General features: G+C 36.1%; 2 protein-coding genes across 2 annotated transcripts; both read left to right on the top strand.

Moving 5' to 3' along the window:
- Window positions 1–677: 677 nt before the first annotated feature.
- Window positions 678–2,177, top strand: LOC113497195 (thioredoxin domain-containing protein 15-like). Its single transcript, XM_026876620.1, has 2 exons — window positions 678–854; window positions 1,279–2,177. Exons 1-2 carry the CDS (start codon window positions 803–805, stop codon window positions 2,118–2,120), a joined length of 894 nt encoding a protein of 297 aa, XP_026732421.1. The 5' UTR covers window positions 678–802; the 3' UTR covers window positions 2,121–2,177.
- A 687-nt stretch (window positions 2,178–2,864) lies between these two features.
- Window positions 2,865–5,101, top strand: LOC113497192 (glyoxylate reductase/hydroxypyruvate reductase-like). Its single transcript, XM_026876616.1, has 3 exons — window positions 2,865–3,516; window positions 3,834–4,095; window positions 4,316–5,101. Exons 1-3 carry the CDS (start codon window positions 3,347–3,349, stop codon window positions 4,955–4,957), a joined length of 1,074 nt encoding a protein of 357 aa, XP_026732417.1. The 5' UTR covers window positions 2,865–3,346; the 3' UTR covers window positions 4,958–5,101.
- The last annotated feature ends 13,837 nt before the right edge of the window (window positions 5,102–18,938 follow it).

Below are 18,938 nucleotides of genomic sequence, written 5' to 3'. Positions count from 1 at the left end.
AGCCGCAGCTGTTTCGCGAGTCCGACTCGCACTTGACCGGTTTTTACCCTCAGGGTGAACCACCCTAAAAATATAAAAAACTTTAAAGCTATCTGCCGCAGAGACGCATATAGCTCTAAAGACATTGCAGTGAACTTCTCATTACTATAATTTTAATGAGCTATTACTTCTATTTGAATACTCTGTACAAAATTTTATAGTGATATATAAATTATAGGTTTTTATGTATATTGGGCTTGTAACTAAAATACGTAAAATGTTGCTACAATGATTCTATACAAACGCATTTAACATCATACTCATAGTCATGATCTAATTTAAGTAGTGTAGTGGGTACTTGCCGGTGTACCATTTTCCATCTTTCTTTATTCTGTGCCATGTCTTTTACTTTCTTTTTTATGTAACTTTTCCTACAGTTTGCCTATCTATATTATATATAATCGAACCAGTTTCTGTAAGCTATCGTAAAACGGAATTTACGATGTAATGTCAAAGTGACAATTTAGCTACGAACAGATGTCAGCTGTTGACTTCTCAAAACTCAGAAGTATTTAGACTTTCTATACTTTAAGCATAGGCTACGTGCCATCTCACTTTGACATTTTAGTAACAAATCACGATTTCTCATTTTACGTCCTTTTCTTTATGTATGTTCAAATTGAAAACATTTTTGCCCGATTGATTTATACACAAATGTCAACTTGGAATGAAACAAAAACTATTATAATTTCAAATTGCTTTTTTCATATTGTATGAGATTTCGGAACCACACAGTCATCGAAGTGTGTTAACTTTTTTCACGATGGATCTACGACTAAGTAGACATTTTTATACTGCATTACTTATTGTTATTGGTAAGTGTTCATTTGGTCTCATACAAGTAAACAATAGTTAAAGTGTTCCTTTGATTCTTGATTTCCTCACAAGGTTGTGTAACTTGCCCTTTTTCACTTATTACTGTTGTGATACCTAATATTTATTTCGATGTCTAGATCGTTAAGCTATCACTGAAACAAAAGTGCATAAGAATAATTATTGTGTATCTTTCTGTACTCAATACTTACTTTTCGCTTATTATTAACTGCTTTGATAATAATTTTAGGCATTGTCAGGCTAATGAACTTTAAAATAAAATGACTAATGTATTTTACAATTGAATAAAATAATTTATCTAATGAATATTAATAATGACTATAAATATTTTTTCTAGTTTCTAAAGCAATAGGCCTATGTGTGATACACAAACAATTTCTAATTTTATTTACATAATGATTTCAGGACTGGCAGCAATAACTATACAGTTTGACATTCAAGAAGAACCAGAAATAACAACAGAGACTGAAGAAAATGTTGAAATGGATGTTCCCAATGTTGATGAGTCAGAATCACTACTCTCCAATGTAGTGTCAGATGTCAATAAGACCCTCACCAGCATATACAACACTGTGACATTAGCTAATGTTACTGCAGAGAATACCACACAGACAGCAAATGAGACACGGAAGCTGGTCAAATGTAAAGAAATTGTCTATGACCAGAGTGAAGAGATTGAACCTTCAGTTGAAATAGTGAATGCCTCAAAACTCATCAGGCTGCTTACTGTCAAGCCTGATATAACTTCTAGGGACATGGAGGCTGACTGTATTCTTGTCTTCTTCTATGCCAGGGCTTGCCCCTTCAGTGCCCATGCAGCACCACACTTTAATGCCCTCGCACGGTCATATCCTAGTGTTAAAATGGTTGCTCTTGATGCTTTAAAGTATGGCGGAACAAATACTGTTTATGGCATTGTTGGTGTACCAACACTTAAAATGTTCCACAATGGTAGACCTTGTGGGAAATTTAATGGGACTGAGTATAATATTCAGTCTTTCAGTAAATTTGTTCATGCTATTACTGGGCAGTACCCACAAACACTTCTAGTCACCTCCAAAGATTTCCAGGGACCAGTCTCAAGTGTTGTTGAGACTGAAACTGATTATTTCCTAGTCTTATCATGGTTATTTATTATTGTGTGCTCAATTCACTATTTCATGCAGTCAAAATGGTGGAGAATGATTGTAGAGATGGTTCAAAATAATTGGAGAGAATCAGAAGCCCAACATGAACACAATGATTAAATAGGTTTTATTATTTTTTAGGTGCAAGTTGAATAAAATTATGTAACTTATACTACATTTTGCAGTTTCAGTTCATTGTGATTGTTTTGCTACATTTCCTAGTTTTCTATATAAGGCTTTTTTATTACTTTAATGCAAAGGCATAACAATTTGGCCAGAAGCACTAAACACCAGGATGGCAAGGCAAGAGGACTTTTTACAAACAGACACTCAGTTTTATTGCTACAAAAATAAATACGATATAAATTGCTGTGTCATCATAAGGTACCCATTCAAGGCAACGAAAGATGCCTCCCGTACCGTTCCTCCTTGATACCTTGGCGTACTGCTGCAGGCAGTGGCATGCCATGTCATTCATGACAATTCGATTATTTTTTTCTTTGTAATTATCAGCTATCATTGTTCCACCGCAGAGCTAAGGCCTCACATCGTTTTATGTCTAACAGAGGTTTTGTTCGAATTAGTCCCGCCATCTTCTGGGCCTGCCTGTAGGTATCGTTTTGTTTTTAATTACCCATACTGATATTACCATAGATTATCAACCTTCACACTGACGGTAAAATCCTTCGCAATACTGGACATTTTAATAATAATAGTGTCCTCTAAGAATGTTCTATAGCAATAGGGCTGAAAATTGGTTGCGTATGCTGTCAAAAATTAGTTCCAAGGAAGCTCACTACTGCTATCAATGCCAATATGGCGATTCCCTTGCGTCAGTGTCAATATCAGATGATTTTGACGTTTTGTTTTGACAATAAACGCCGTAATATCGTCGTGGGAGAAAATGTATGAATGAAGAATGCTGTAAATATTGACAAAAATGTTATCTAAATCTTACGTGACGCAATCTTGGATAGGTAGATTATCTGCAGATATAGTTAATATAGTTTTTAAAATAGTACTTTGGGATACCAATTGTAACTTCGGTGTTCGGTAAAGTTCTGGCAGGCAATAATCTTTATGGTTGTATTTTCTTATAAAATAATTCAAAGATTTTTATCATGAGCGTGACATCTTTCATAACCTCCACAAAGGGTAAGGTGATACTAGGAACAGTGGCTGCACTACATCTCACAATATACTTCGCCAAACCTTCGTTTTTCAAGGGCGAGAGTGTGACAAAAACTAAAACTTCTCCGCCTAAATATCTACCGGAGAATTAAGCGACCTTGACTGATTCGCAAATAAGGAAATTACTAACCAACTGGAAAATAACCTATCGATTAATGATTTATAAAAGAGTGTCGCCGTTCGTGCCATCGTTACTACGATCTGTTGCTCGGCAGAGTGAATTTGTGACAAATCCGGTTAAAATCATGAAGTGCGACTCAAAGTTCGAAGTGTTTGTGACTCGGGCTGATATGCCAGAGAGTGGCATTGAGATGATACGAAGAGAGTGAGTTATATTTCATGTATTATATCATAACATGAGCATAGTTTTATTGGAAATCTGAGAACATGTGGTGTCATTTAAATATGACACCACATTCACATTTAAATCAAATTTTAAGTATTTTAACATGTCTTATCAATGTTATTATTACAAAAGTTTTAATTTTATCTGACGTATAAAACAAGTTTAATTTTGCTTGTGAGATATTGTGGTTATAATAGCAGGTTGTTTTGGATATAAACTAAATTAATCTTTTGATTATTGAGAGAAGCAATGAATTGAACTAAACTTTATACTAATACTTAATCTTAAATTTACAGATGTAATGTCAAACTGTGGAATAGATCTTCTCCGGTCCCAAGAGATGAGTTCCTCAAGTTGGTGCCGGGGGTCAATGCCATCTATTGCTGTCTCACCGATAAGATTGACAAGGAGTTGTTGGATGCAGCTGGACCAGAGCTAAAGGCGGTGGCGACCATGTCTGTGGGATATGACCATATTGATATTCAAGAGTGCAACAAGAGAGGCATTCGAGTTGGCTACACACCAGATGTACTTACAGATGCAACGGCTGAGCTAACTGTGAGTCGTTTTCTATATAATGTATTTTTTCACTTAATCCAACTGTTTTTATAGTAATTAAGTTTTGTAAATGAGTTATGTTGTTTTATGTCACATGTTATTCAGTTAGGTTTAGTGGACTATAATCTTTATTGACATATGCAATTACCTACAGTGGAAGAACCACCATTTCAAGACCTTGTTTATGAAGTCTTTTTTTACTCTCTCTTGATTATTGCAGGTTGCCCTTCTGCTGGCAACAGCACGGCGTCTGCCTGAAGCGCAGGCCGCAGCGCGCGACGGCGGCTGGGAGTCGTGGTCGCCTATGTGGATGACGGGTCCTGGTCTGGCTGATTCCACGGTTGGTATCGTTGGCTTCGGTAGGATTGGCCAGGCTGTGGCCCGTCGTGTCAAGGGCTTCAACACCAAAGACATTATTTACTGCAGCCGCACTGCGCGCCATGAAGCGAAAGAGGTCGGAGCCCGTAAAGTTGAATTTGATGATCTACTGGCCGAGAGCGACTTCGTTATTTGCTGTGCCGTATTAGTACCCGAAACCAGACACATGTTTAACCGAGTAGCTTTTGATAAAATGAAGAGGACAGCTATCTTTATCAATACTAGCCGAGGGGGTACTGTAGACCAAGAAGCCCTGACTGAAGCTCTTCAACACAAGATAATCAGAGGTGCTGGGCTCGATGTTACTACTCCAGAGCCACTGCCTCTGGACCACCCTCTGTTATCTCTGAATAACTGCATAGTGTTGCCTCACATCGGCAGTGCAACCATAGATGCAAGGAAGACAATGGCTGAACTCACTGCTGTTAACATACTTGAAGCCCTAAAAGGCTTTGAAATGCCATCTGAGTTAAAAATTACTTAGATATAAAATATTATTTGATAAAATATTAGTTTTGTACACATATAATGAGCATCTACATTATTATCTATACATTGTATATTTATTTGCTTTAATGATAAAGTAAAGAAATTAAAATTTGTCACAATAAATTGGAATTTCGAATAACATTTTTTTTAAGTATTTAATTTTTCCTAATTCACTAATTTTTTTTTAGTTTTATTTTTCTAGGATGTGAACACGTTTTTCAGATGACCATGTTTAATGATCTGCTTTATTTATTCATTTTACTCAAAAATCAACACAGAACATATTTTCAAAAAATCTACCAAACTGAATAACAGTTTGTCAGATGTTCTGAGATTCTATTTATCGTTCATTAAAATATAATGTGAAAACATGTTAGCAACTTCTTGCAGTTTTGCTACAGATTGCAGAGAGTGCTGAAAAAAAAAACATCTCACGAAGGAGGTGGAATTTCTCGCAAGGTGGTAAACAAAGCAGGGCGCAGTGAAATTTTTGTGTGGCTGTCCAATGCAGGTAGGCGAGTGGTCAGTCGGTGCGCCGCCGTGCCCGCGACCGGACGCACACGTGCGTACGTCTCGATTGTTTTCTTTCGAAATCACTCACGGAACGTGTTGTGTATGCGTTTGGATGCAGTGGAGTGAGGTAAGTTTCGGACAAAGATGTTTTGTTTTAAAAGTTATCTCGAAATAAATAGAGTGTTATTTTATTAGGTTTCTTTTTTTTAATCTAGAACTCGTGTGTTTTTGTCTTTGGAGATTAAAAAACCATATTCCGTAAATAATTGGTCAATCTGCAACGTGTGTTATCAATAATTTTACTGCCATAGTTACAACCTGCTCTAATGACCATATCTAAAACTCACCTACAATTTGGTTAAGATATTTTCACTACTTTTCTTTTTATTCTTTTCTGACGGAATTTTTAGTAGAGTGGCAATTCGCAGTAGCCAGCCTTCTTTACTCTTTACTACTTATTTGCTGATGATAGGGTTCGTGCACACACATTTTTTTGTAATTCTTATGTCCTTTAACCTTCGATAGATCGCCGCTAAAGCGTAGGTCTCTTAAACATTGTGGCATAAGGGTCCACGTATACTAAACACAAAACAACAACAGCGTCGGCGCATGCACTGATTAGAATAACGCACTAATCCAATGAGGATGCGATGCCGTTGCTGAGCTTGTGAACTGTGAGTTGACCTTAAATTCCAGCTTCTAGTTAGCAACGTTATTATATTTTCATTTCGTATTAAAATATTACCAGTATGATTAAGGTGTTTAACCTAATGGGTTGTCTGTCTGTAAGTCTGCTGTCAAAAATCTATGTCGACGCGCACATTTTCCCTCATTGTAATTAGGTAAGGATCGAGTGGTCAATGTTTACTGTATTTTGAACGCACAGGCTCTTTTTAAAGTATAAAAGTTTTTTTGCGTTATTGCGCCAAAATTCAACCCTTTTCATCACACTTTAAAAGACTATAAGTACTTCTGAGTATTAATTAGGTAACCTGCAAAAAACATTTCAGAGAGCTGCCCAATAAAGAAATCATTAATCCTCGCATGGCACCACATACATTAAACATACAGTTTATAATTAAGGACCCAACTAATTAGTGAATTTTACTAATTATCGAGTTTCGTGTGTACTGAAACGTTATTCACTTTCCGAGGCTGCAAGCAGTCGTCGCGGGAATGCAAACGGAATTCATTAAAAGTGCGATCAGACTTTCATCTTGTTAAAGTGGAATCTAAACGTAATAATAATAAAGTAACGCACAAAAATCGTACCGCCTCAGCTTGGAACCACTGAATAGTTTGATAAAAAAATCGCTGCGATGACTTTCTACCGGCAATTAGAAGATTCGCACACGAAAGTGCAGTGGAAGTATTTAGCTACGACAGTATGCGCCCGCGCCGGGAAATGCACGATTTATGTCCGCGTCAACGCATAAATACCTAGATACTCTCCAACATTTTTGATGTCATGTTGTTAAAATAGTTTTTTAATGTTGAGGCTATTAATTTAAACGTCTTCGTTATTCATTAATTAGTCTGGTATCTGTATCGCTGCTACATATTTTTCTTTTAATTTCTGACAGTAATGTTCAGTGTTTATTCATTTTCTTATGATAACCTGTCGGCACTGTTTACATAACTTCCCTTAAAGATTGGCAGGTAGGCTATAAAATAAAAATGAAGTCAAACTCGTTGAATTTTTTTTTTACCTTTTATGATATGAATGGCACTGGTTTTAATCGTTTACAGACATTACGCAATACTCTTGGAAGGTACTTATTAAATCTAAATCAAAATGCTTCTACCCATTATTACCACTTTTCTATGTTCGTAGTAATTACAGGAGTAGATAGAGCAAGTCTGAAAGGCAGGAGTCAGAAGTAATATGGGTCAAGTCTAAAAGTTCATGAAGAATTCAGGTAATTTTAATGCTCATCGCGATTACTGAAATTTAGGTTGGCTTTGCCTAGCAGTGGGACTGAGAATATACCAGCACCAAGTCTCTTAAGACTCCCTAGTTAAGTCCATAGTACAGGTGATGTTTTTTTATGAGCACCCATTGTCAAAGTTACAATAGTTAACATTGAATTTCACATTTCATGCCATGAATAGTCTCTTGCTTTATGTATTCAAGCCAAAAGACAAATGTAAACAGAAAAACATGAATGTCGATGAGATCACTAATTGGATGAATGTAACATTACATTAGCCTTGTTAAAAAAACAATCTTCGATTCGTTCTCTGATTTCACGAGTGGATTTCTTGATTTCTACAAATACTGAAGAATTTCTAGTGTAACTGAAACATCAGCTTATGAATTCTAATTTAGTGTTTATTTAAGCGTTCGTTACTTAGCAGATTTATCTGTTTCTATTAGTCGTTTCGTGTTGCATTAAGTTTTTTAATATCGCGTTTTGTTTAGGCTTAGGCTGGGCTACTTGGCATTTGATATTAACTATTCAATAAGTAAGTAATTTGTGCAGAGCAAACCTAAGATAAATTATGACCAATTTATGATTATAATTAAAATATTGTCCATAGTCCAAATGGCATAGGTAGGTGCGTATCTTTTTTTTTTGATAAGAGGCAGGAATCAGGACTGTTTCAATTCTCAACTGATTCTACTCCTGACCATGAAATAATTTAAAACAATCCTAACAAATATGCTGACTCACTTAAGTACTACTTAATTTTAATACATCACGTCTGCCTCTTTGTCTGAGTGTATGTAATCATCGTTGTTGTCAAAAGTGTATCATGTTGATAAATGCAAAATTACTCACGCGACAGCAAATGTCATTTGTTTTTGTTAAGCCGGTTGACCGCCGTTTTGAATGGTCGTTACCATGTTGTTACATTTCAATCTGTGTCACTAACGACACACGCTGTTTTTATACAAGTTTTAATTTACATTGTAATGTTTATTTTTGTATATTCAACTTTTTTTGCATGTGTTAATCCAATTGTTTTGCACAATCAGGTATTTTTCAGATACATTAGTATTCGGGTAGTTTTTGCTTAAAACAACTTGCCTTGTTGCTAAAAAATAGAAAATGCCGTCATCTGAACATCCACCTAAAATGCATTATTTGCCTACTGGCCATAACCTAGACAATATATGTACCTACACTCTTGTGAACCGTAATCCATTCGTTTTCCAAAGGATTACTGGCTAAATGCGCGTGGAAGGCTAATGGTGTGAACCAAGCAAAGGCCTAAGCACAAATTGAAATTTATCCCCTTTTCCGGATGCAAAATGATACAAGACTCACCTCCCAAGTGTTCCTGAATAAATTCAAATCTAAAACTGCGTCTTTATCGCTCCGCATCTATATAGTACATAACTGGTGGCATTTACGGCGAACACAAAGCGATCGGACCTCGCAGAACAGGTCCTACGAATATGGGCGTGTCAAAGCTGCAAATTGCGACTCTATCCATTGTGCAAATGTAGTCGAGTGGCTTGCAAACAGGGCACCATTGCTTTCGTTTTCAAATGGATTTTGTATGCTTAGTTTGAATATGTATGTGTACTCTACTAGTCATTATAAGCATCTATAATAGAAGTTAAAGAAAACACGCTATTTGCCAAAACTTCTCCAAAAAGTAGAATGCATGAGGAATCTCATTTAACAATGATGACGCAAACATCATTGTTTAACGGATTCAGTTTATAGGTTGAGACACCTCAATCCTATTATAAGTAAACGGATAAAAGAACGATTTTAAGCGATAATATAAAACATAAGCATCAGTAGTAGAAATAATTTTAACCATTCTTTTTGCCAAAATTACGTAAAAACACGTCATCCAGTAAAATGCCAATAAGTAAGACTTAAATAACAGAAAGGTCTTCACGGCTAGTCTCATGTCAAAACATCGATTTATTCTCTCGATAACTCAAGTCATCGATTATCATATCGATTTGCATACTCGCAACAGAAATAAACCAAAACGAGTCGTGTTGAGTGTCGCGTCACAACGAAAGTGGTTTTATGTGGCTTACGTAATATTATAACGAGAACTTTATAAATTATAATTAAAGCAATAATGTGTGTGAAGTAATTAGTTTTTATATTTACTTGTTAATTTTGTGTAGTGAATGGGAATGAGATTATCTAAGTATCTTGGATCCACCTTTCTTTTTAGTGGATTCTTTTGACCATACGAAATTATAGGGATCTAGAATTTAGGTATTATATTATCAGCAAGTCTTGTCCTGAACATTTTCCCGGTCAATTTCCCCATTAAATATCCGTTAAAGGTCTAATTCTGCTGTTCAATACTTTTAATAATTGAATCAGGTTGAATAAATAACCTATTTTGTGATTACCCAAAACTGCCAATAGTTATTGTCACCAAAACTATAGGTCAAACTATCAATACTAGCCAAACTAAACAATGCCAGTGACGGAAAGCGAAAACCGCCAAAAACGCGAACAATGGCCATCACTTTCGTAGAGCTATGTGGAGCAGTTCCCACGTAACGATTACCTGTTCCGTATGAGCGGTGCTCGAGTTAGCTCTAACGGTGCCCGCAACGGACGCGCCTACATACACACCATAACAATCCGCAAAGATGCGAAAACTATATTTAATTGTTACGGGAGCGTGCAAAACTGTTAATCAGTCATACAGAAGGTAGACCGATGAGAAAGCAAAGCTATTTAAGAATCAAGCTTTTATGTAACCCTAGATTGTAACGAGATAATGCTTTTCGCAGCACCGCTGATTAACGTTGCGAGGAAATCTTTATTCCAAATGTTAGAATCTGTAATTGCTTCCTAAACTTCTGGTTGGAGATTTGTTCATGAGGATTCCCCCGCCTTAACAAAAAAAGGCTCAAACCTTGCCTTGTACGTGGAAAGAGCCCTCTACCCAGCTGCGGGACATATACAATAGGCTGGTATTTAGATACTTCTTTATTGCACAAGCTTCATAGAGCTACCGATACCTTCTACATTGTCCTGGACTTATGATTACTATGACTAATATTCGAATCGGATTCTCTTCATTAATTTCACTAACTTAATAAGGACATCCTATCTGTCCCCCTTATTGCCAATTAATCGTGAGACGAAAATTACGGGAACCACAGGCCCCCATTAAAAGCTAGTAAAAAGTAGTTTTCGTACTATCTGTCACTATAACTAGCAAGCCTCGCATGCTACACTGCCGGTGTGTCGGTGTCTCGGCTCAGCGACCCGTGTTTCCATGTACAGAAGGTCCGTCCAAGGTCAGCTCCAGTCGACGTACTCCGATGATATGCAATGCAAATTATTCATTTGTTTTTAATCAAATTAGTGGATAAAAAGACCTTAAGTTAATAAAATAACCAGTCTGCCAGTCACTGATTCAAAAGTTTAGAAAAGCAGTAAGGTGCGTTATAAAAGTGTGGCACTTGCTTTGTGATTTTCTCAGGAGTCTAGTGAACATAAAGTAGGATTACGACTAGAAGAGATGGAAAGAAGAGAAGACTCGTTGGACTGAGCCAAATCCAAAGGATTCTGAATAAGGCCTGGAAAAAAAGAAACATTTTTTTTATAAAATAAATAGTCATCTTCGTTCTCATCATGTCTTAAGGACAAAGTCTGTAGATTAGTTCTATCTACATTTAAACATTTTAAGATGCAAAGCACTAGAGATGAACGCGTCTCACTTTATCACGAATCGTTATAAATCGAGATAAGATTGTCATCATAATCTCAGAACAGATATCTCTGATTGATGTTAATTCAAGATCACGACGATGTGTGAAAGCAACTAGGCAGTGTTGTGTGATCTTGAAAGTTGTCAGTTTGTTTGATATATTAGTCATTGCAATAATCTTTAGTTCTTACAAGTGTTTCAGTCTTGAATATCTGTAATTTCTAATATTTTAGTGGAATAAAAGTGATGCTCTGGAACACTGCAACACACACAGTAAGTAGCTGAGTAAATTTGCTACATCAAGAAATTTCTGGACAAATACTCTCTCCAGAATACTGATTGAAATCTCCTTAAAAGTCAATCTGGAAGTGACAAAAACAATATGAGCTAGATTTATCCGTACTTCTCTACTACCTATACCTACCAAAACATTGGATGTCAAGTTCGGTATTTGCTAAATATGGGCCCATCGTAAGGTTTGGAACTTGATCTCATGCGCTCGCGATTTTCCACAAAATCTGTGATGTAACTGGTTTAGTGGGCATCTGCATGCTGCCACCTGTCAGGGCTGTGCTGAGGCCCTACGTAAATGTCAAATTAATTGGATAACCCTACGTGGATGTAAACCATTTCATTTCTTTTATTAAATTCAGAGCTTTTCTCTCGTTATCTCCTGATAATTATACGAATAATGAATGTCCACAATGTTCAAATTGACCATTTACAGTGGCAGTGACAGTGGTCAACTCGGTCGTCAATTTAGATTGTTGTGTTTTTTGTTGCTTATCATGTTCACTTTTTTCTGTGTTGATGTCACGATGATATATCTCTAAAAAGTCTACTACTCGACACATTTAAGCCGAGCGTCTCATCTCTGCTACCCTTCTCGTGCTTAATTCTTTTGATCAGTTTTGGCCTGCTTGATAAACTGGACAACATTTTCACCTCCACCGCATGTTTATTGTTACCTTTTCTTTAATAATTCGACATTCAATTTACTATTGCAATTTGCACACATTGATTTGTAAGAGTCATACATGGTAATGTGAGTATCGCACACGGCACAGCGCGACAGCCCTGCGGTGCGCAGGCGCAGTGAGGCATGCATCCAGTAATTGGAACAGCCGCCATTGTGCCGCAGCTACAGAATGTTATTTTATTATGTTGTGCACTCTTCCGCACAAACATTTGACATTTATATCACTTATCATGGACTTTGTCAGGCTTTTGTATAAACTGCGTAGTTTGAATTTCTCAAAATCTTTATTTTAAACATAAATTTCCGTAAATTGTTCTTCTCCTTGGAGCGTGATACATAAGAAGATGATCATGATGAAGAAAAGAACTTTGTTACCGTAGTGTGTTACCAAAAGACATTTTTTGTCTTCTTGTATTTTATGTTTACATAGTCTTTAAGACTGATAGTGGCAGCTGACACTTATCTTCGACTTTTGACCGAGAACAATTATTTCTAAGAAAAATTCTTAAAATATTTTATGTTGTAAACATCAGCCATTCAAGTATTACCTAAACCAGTTTAGGTGGAACATGTTTAAGACCATAAAGTTTTCGACAGTGAAAGTTACTCCGGGTCTGCGCTGTGGGCCTCCACCTGCCCTTGTCTCGTAAACTTTCAAACTTCTGGTTAAACGTACCTTCTTGTAAATTGACTGGACAATAAGCACATAGTGTGTCGATGTGTCGTAGTGCTGGTAATTGTTTTCCTAATTAGATCAAGCGGTTTGTTTAGACATTAAGAAACAATTAGTCAGTTAGTAAGTCGTAAAACCGTGCGCGTATAATATATGTCATAACGCCTTGTAATTTCAGCTAAGCGCTTACGAGTCATTCAGGAATCAGTATGTGCCATTTGAAAGGCGAGTTTCCACATCACAGACGACTATATTTTAATGTTTAGTTAAATAGTTATAGAGCCTTCAGGAGACTTCGCCTTTTCAAAATTTTGTTATTCACTTATGGAAGGAAAAATGTAAAACAAGTTGTTTCGTAGTGTTCTAGTTATTTAATATTTATCGCTCAATAAAGGAGAAGAAAAGATGCACTCTGAGAAGTAAATGGAGGTGTAAGTCCTGAGTCCATTTGAATTTAGTGAGTAAAGCATTATTTACGTTTGAAGACAATTTGTATCATATATTTTATAATGAAGTTATTTCTAAGCAGCAGTGCGTTCACAACATCCCGACAAATTATATAGATATGCCTTAATTTAAAACTATGCAGCACGGGTCAACTAAAATGAATCCTATCTTGCACACATAAGGCTGATTTTCGGATAGTAGCTGTTGGTATGTAATATGCAAAGATAAGGCCGTGTGCGCGAGGGCAGTCAGTGACATCCTGTGCGTCGTACAGACAGACAAAAAAAGTTATTTGGATTGTGATGTGTTGACATTTAGAAGAGGAGACTGCGACGGTAGCTTTATAAATCATCTCATTGTTATGGGATGGAATAGTTCTGTATCTATGATTGAATCTGTGGCTAAAGAAAAAAAAACGAAATGTCTTTACACAAATTTGATGGAGCCCACGATTGGTCCTCAGATTGAAATATTTTGTATGGTACGGCTCTTAGATGACATTATCAGCTTGACTTTCAGAGTGGTAGGATACACCTAGTTTATAATTAAGGTTCCATATCCTCTCTTTATCGTTGGTAGTGGTGATAGACTGGATAATTGCATTTCCCTCATGTGTATGAAGGTGTAGATATACATATAAGTACACACTGTTTGGGACAGACAATTGTATGGTAATATCTACCGGGACGTCTATGCGGGTAGCATTTAAATATAATGCGCGGTTGACTTAACATTTGTATGTAGACACCTACTTGGTTGTCGGTAGTGCCGACAAAAGAGACCATATATTTGTGGTATCACCACTATCAGTCGGTCTGCCGCCATGTCTTTAAGCAATATTATTGTGGATGTAGAAGAGAGATGCCGGTATAAGCTGTGTATTGCGCTGTCACGTTTCAACAAGCATGTTAATATTACTTTGAGACCCTGTGCGATTTATTGATGAAAGCTTTTCATTTGGAAATGAGATAGCTCTATATGCAACGTAGCGTGCTCTCTCGCTTCCCTAATAGATCGTAGTACAGGCAGTGAAATAGTATTTTAAACGCTTCTTCTTGTTAAGAATTCTCCTGTTAAGAAATATCAGAAGATTTCTAGCCAAGCCCACATCTTTTAAAAAACCTTTGAAAACTAATCTTAAACTTTTAATAAGTAATGCATACTTGACCGCAACTGAGCAAAATATTGCTTAAATGCCAAGAGACTTTTCCAAATTTCCATCATCTGCTAAGTATCAAATTCACCGTCGGAATATCATTTTAAAGCTTTAACGTTACTTCATCACACAGTATTTCTAGGTATTTTATTGATCAAACAATCAGATTCCAGTTCTGACAACAATCTCCAACAATGATGTTCATCTGTTTGTCTGTATTCGACGGAACACAGGAAACTGGAACGAAAGCAAATTGCATAACAAGAGGCTTTGTTTCATTTGTTACATCATTTTAGCTAAAGGATTATGTTGCGGTGATATTTAGAATTTTTGACTAATTATTCACACACAAATTAAGGATTAAACAATTTGTAGCTTTTGATTGAAGCACTCAATGTACAGTGCGTTAAGAATTTCCAATATTTTCAGAATGCAGCCGAAATAGTGTTACCAGAAAAGAAAACAATTGAAAAATAATGAATACTTGTTCCTTCTCTGCTTGGCAGGTGGATTTTGATCTGCATTGGGAGCAATAGTAAATATAGGTAAAGACATCATATTGTCATCAACTTTCAAAATAAATGACACACATTAGGACACAACACTTCACAATTATTGGAAGGTCTCACAACTCACGCACGCACGAACAAAACGTCTTATTATTTCAAATTACCCATAAGATTTAAATCTTTTATTGGTAATCTTTGACATTGTAACCTTAGAAGTAAAACCTTCATGATTGATGATGTTCGAGTTCAATAAAACCTCGTGATCATGTCCTGGGGGTCTACTGCCATCTATTAAAAGCACTTCTGTTATAGCTGTGGAAGTGGGACAGCGCATTACACGGCGTAGTTGCGTCTCTTTTCCACAACTGTAATAGTCTTAATACAGGAGGCGTTGGTAGGCCCCTGTGAGGTAACGGGTCCGTCATGTGATTGCACTAATTATTTTGAGGTCAGTTTAATATTCCTGTTGACGACAGTTGTTAATTGAAGTACATATGAATGTGTCTTTCTGAGATATCGTCGTTTTAAGTGGTTTCTTTATGGTGGCATGTGATGTGATTTATAGCAAAATGGCAAATGAACTGATTAGGTTGTGTGGCAGAGTTGTATGTTTCATTAAGCTTGACGTTATTCGTTTCTCTTTGATGCGGATCGATTGCAAACTAAGGTAACATATTTATTAAATTGGCTGAACTATACAAGATCATTATACTTAAAAAGATTAGTTGACGAAGGACGCTCAGCTTAAGGGATTACACTCAAAATTAGATTAGGATTAATTTACATTAATAAGCTCTTCGTTTGCAAGGAAACAAACGAAATACTGATTATTACTGATTTACCTTTAGAGGAATCATCTTTGCTCAACCAACAAAAGAACTTTGCCGACAATATGTCACTCCCTACATGAGTCTCAAATTCATTATTCAAAGACACTTAGATATTCTTAATTGATTGAAATTACATTGAAAACAGGATTTAATTAACTTGTCTGTCGGTGAAATAACCATGTGCAATGGAGCATCAAAGAGACCTGTCGCACGGCGGCGACGCGTGACAATCTGTTCTTGTATAGTATTTCAGTTTATAAAAGAACATTAATATAACACGAATATCGGTGTAAGTAATTTGATTGCACGGTTACCCGAGTATAGGTCGAAAATACTAAATGCGTGAGAAGTAAGATCTATCCCCGTTTGGGACTATCATTAAGTTATCTAGAAATCATTGGCCTTCCCACGTCTTCCCGTTACTCAAGGATAGAATGCCTTAGTGCAGTTACCGTAATATAAAATAATAAATATAATGTCCAGTTTTTTTTATGTCTTTTTAAATACACTGTTATAAGAATAGGTTATATGAACGTTATCCTCCATCTTAATTACAATATTTTACTGAATTATAAACTGAAATATTCGCACGTCACGTAACACGAGCCTTTATTAATAAAAGCGTACGAGTAAAATGTTGTTAATGAATTGCAGTAATTAGTGTTGCCTCGCTTCAAATTAATGATGTAACCGCTTTCGCTGGTTAACAATACTAAGCCGTCCTATTGCTTGCAGTTTTTTTGCTTTATTCTCAAAATAAAATGCATTTCGTTACATAACTTTGATAAAAATAAATTTTAATAAAAAAATGGCGGAATGAATGAGTTCCTTTGCTTTTATATTTTATACGGGTAAATGACATGGCGGGCATTCGTTTTGGCGCGAAGAAATAAACACCCACATTTGAATTTAAGTCAATTTGAAAATCAGATAAGTTAAATTAATTTGTTAACCCGCTGCTGGTAGCGTTGAATGTTTAATTGATGAAAGTGCATTTACTGAGAGAAAATACGACGCTTTATTGTTTAGCTCCTTCTTTATTTGATTTATTTACATGACGTTAACAGTTTTGCACGGGTATTACGCAAATATTCAAGTTTATTTGCAGCAACTGACTTGTCACTCTTTTACTCGTTTAAGCATAAAGTTAACAGTTATTCGATAAGTTTTTCATATCGAAAGTCGTTTTGTTTTCGTGTAACTGTCATATTGACGTTATCGAAAAATAAATCCTTGCTCCGTTGTTTTTGTGAATTAATTAATAAGTATTGCTGTTGATCGGAGATGTCACTATGAAGTGTGAAGTACATGAAGTATCACATTTTGACGTTTTACGCATATTACTCGTTTATTTGTATTTTTATTTAAATACGTCAATGAAGATGTCGTTGTTAGCACATTAATGTGTGTGATGCGTTTGCCGTTACTATTCACAAGTTTGCGGGTATACAAACATCCTGCTTGATGGGGTAGTGCGGTTGGTTCTTAGATAATATTGTTTACAATGTTTATAGGACAAAGAAAAACAGTGTGGAAATAAGTATATATTTTACAAATAGCAATGAAAGAGATTCAAACTTTTTTTGTTAGTCTTTACCTAACGGCAATTCATAGTTCTAATTTCAAATTAGGAACGCCAGGCGATTGTTCGCTTATCACGGTATCAAAACATACAGCCTACAGGCACTGACCTCCATCAATCAGCCAGTGTTTGTTGTAGATTGTATGACTATGACCTACATACAAACGTGTCACGTAATAACCCTCATTTGTTAAATAAAATTAATGATAATGGATCGTTTTGTGATGATCTTTGACGAGATATCGAAGAAAATTAGAGCCAGAAATGTTGCCCTTGTTTACGTAAATAGGGCGTTGTAAACCGCAGGGTATAAATGTAATAATTTTGCATTGATTATCTGCGTCTAAATTATATAAGTTTGTAGATTACTAGTAAAATAATCCAAAATGATAAACCATCAACCGACCTTTGTCCGAATGTATAAAAAAGGCTCATTATTTTTCGGAAAAACACATTTCTGCTTCTCGGTCTAAAGGAAAGTTTTTTAAGTAGAAATCTTCTCTACGAACAGATTTTCTTACTCTATTCCGAAGTCAAACCCCACAAATCCCCAAAAAATATAACACTTATTGTCAATATATACCTACACGTCCATCTTTAATACGAAGTCATTGCACGCACAGACAACACGCATCAATTTTGATATGAATTGAATCGGAAAATGCCTGTCATATTAATTAACGTCGACGTGTAATCTTACCATTTCTCCATGGAACATGGACCACTCTCCGATGAGTCGCGACATTATTGTATTGACATTGTATGTATGAGAAAGTGGCGTTAGAAAGTTACGTAAGCCATATACTGTTCTGAAGATTGGATGTTTTTGTGAAGAGTTCGTTAATGTTTGCATTGGCTTCGTTTTACCGTGTGTTTTTGGTACTTTCTCGTGTACTAGTAGCAGGTTTTGAATTATATATTTTCACAGGATTAATATCAGTGAACGTAGTGTAAAAAGTTTGGTATCTAGAGATATCTTTGTAGACTATTTTTTTTATTACGAATTCATTAAATAGGTGTAAGTCGGTTTTGGTTTCTTATTCGTAGTTATTCTGGTGGTTTGGCTTCATTGCCTGCTAGTCCAGAATAAATTAGGTATGATCTATTTCTTACAAATCTTATGAATTCTTACGATTTACAATTGTTATCCAGAAACTGTGGTGTTTGTACCGTAGGTATTTGATTAAGATTTTGGGTAGTTTTGTTTGCTATAATAGCCGCCTACTCCGCCTAGTCCAGTTCTCAGGGCTGGGCGCCTGTATCCGGGTATGACAACCTAAGACCTTTGGTCCTATATGCCGGCTAACTATCTCTCTCTCCGACAGCAGTTACCCAATGAGATTAATTTGGCCATTATAACGAGTTCACTCTACAAACAACAACAAAAAAGATTGATGACGTAATCAAAAGTGTTTAATTTTTAAGGCTGAGTTAGCACCAGGGATCTGCGAGGATAATGTGAATATAAATGTGATATGCGTAGCGAGGAATGTGTTCGTACACGTACTACGCAAGAATCGAGCCATGCCACTAGGCTATCAGTGCAGTTGCACTTCGTAATGCAATCTTATGTAGGCTAACAGGAAGAATCTGAATTGATAAAAGATGAGCTTCAGACTCAAGAAAAAACAACCGATA

The sequence above is a fragment of the Trichoplusia ni genome, chromosome 9, assembly GCF_003590095.1.
Source record: "Trichoplusia ni isolate ovarian cell line Hi5 chromosome 9, tn1, whole genome shotgun sequence".
Taxonomy (NCBI): domain Eukaryota; kingdom Metazoa; phylum Arthropoda; class Insecta; order Lepidoptera; family Noctuidae; genus Trichoplusia; species Trichoplusia ni.
The sequence above is the reverse complement of the archived record's forward strand: the minus strand, read 5'-3'. Positions and strand labels throughout refer to the sequence as shown.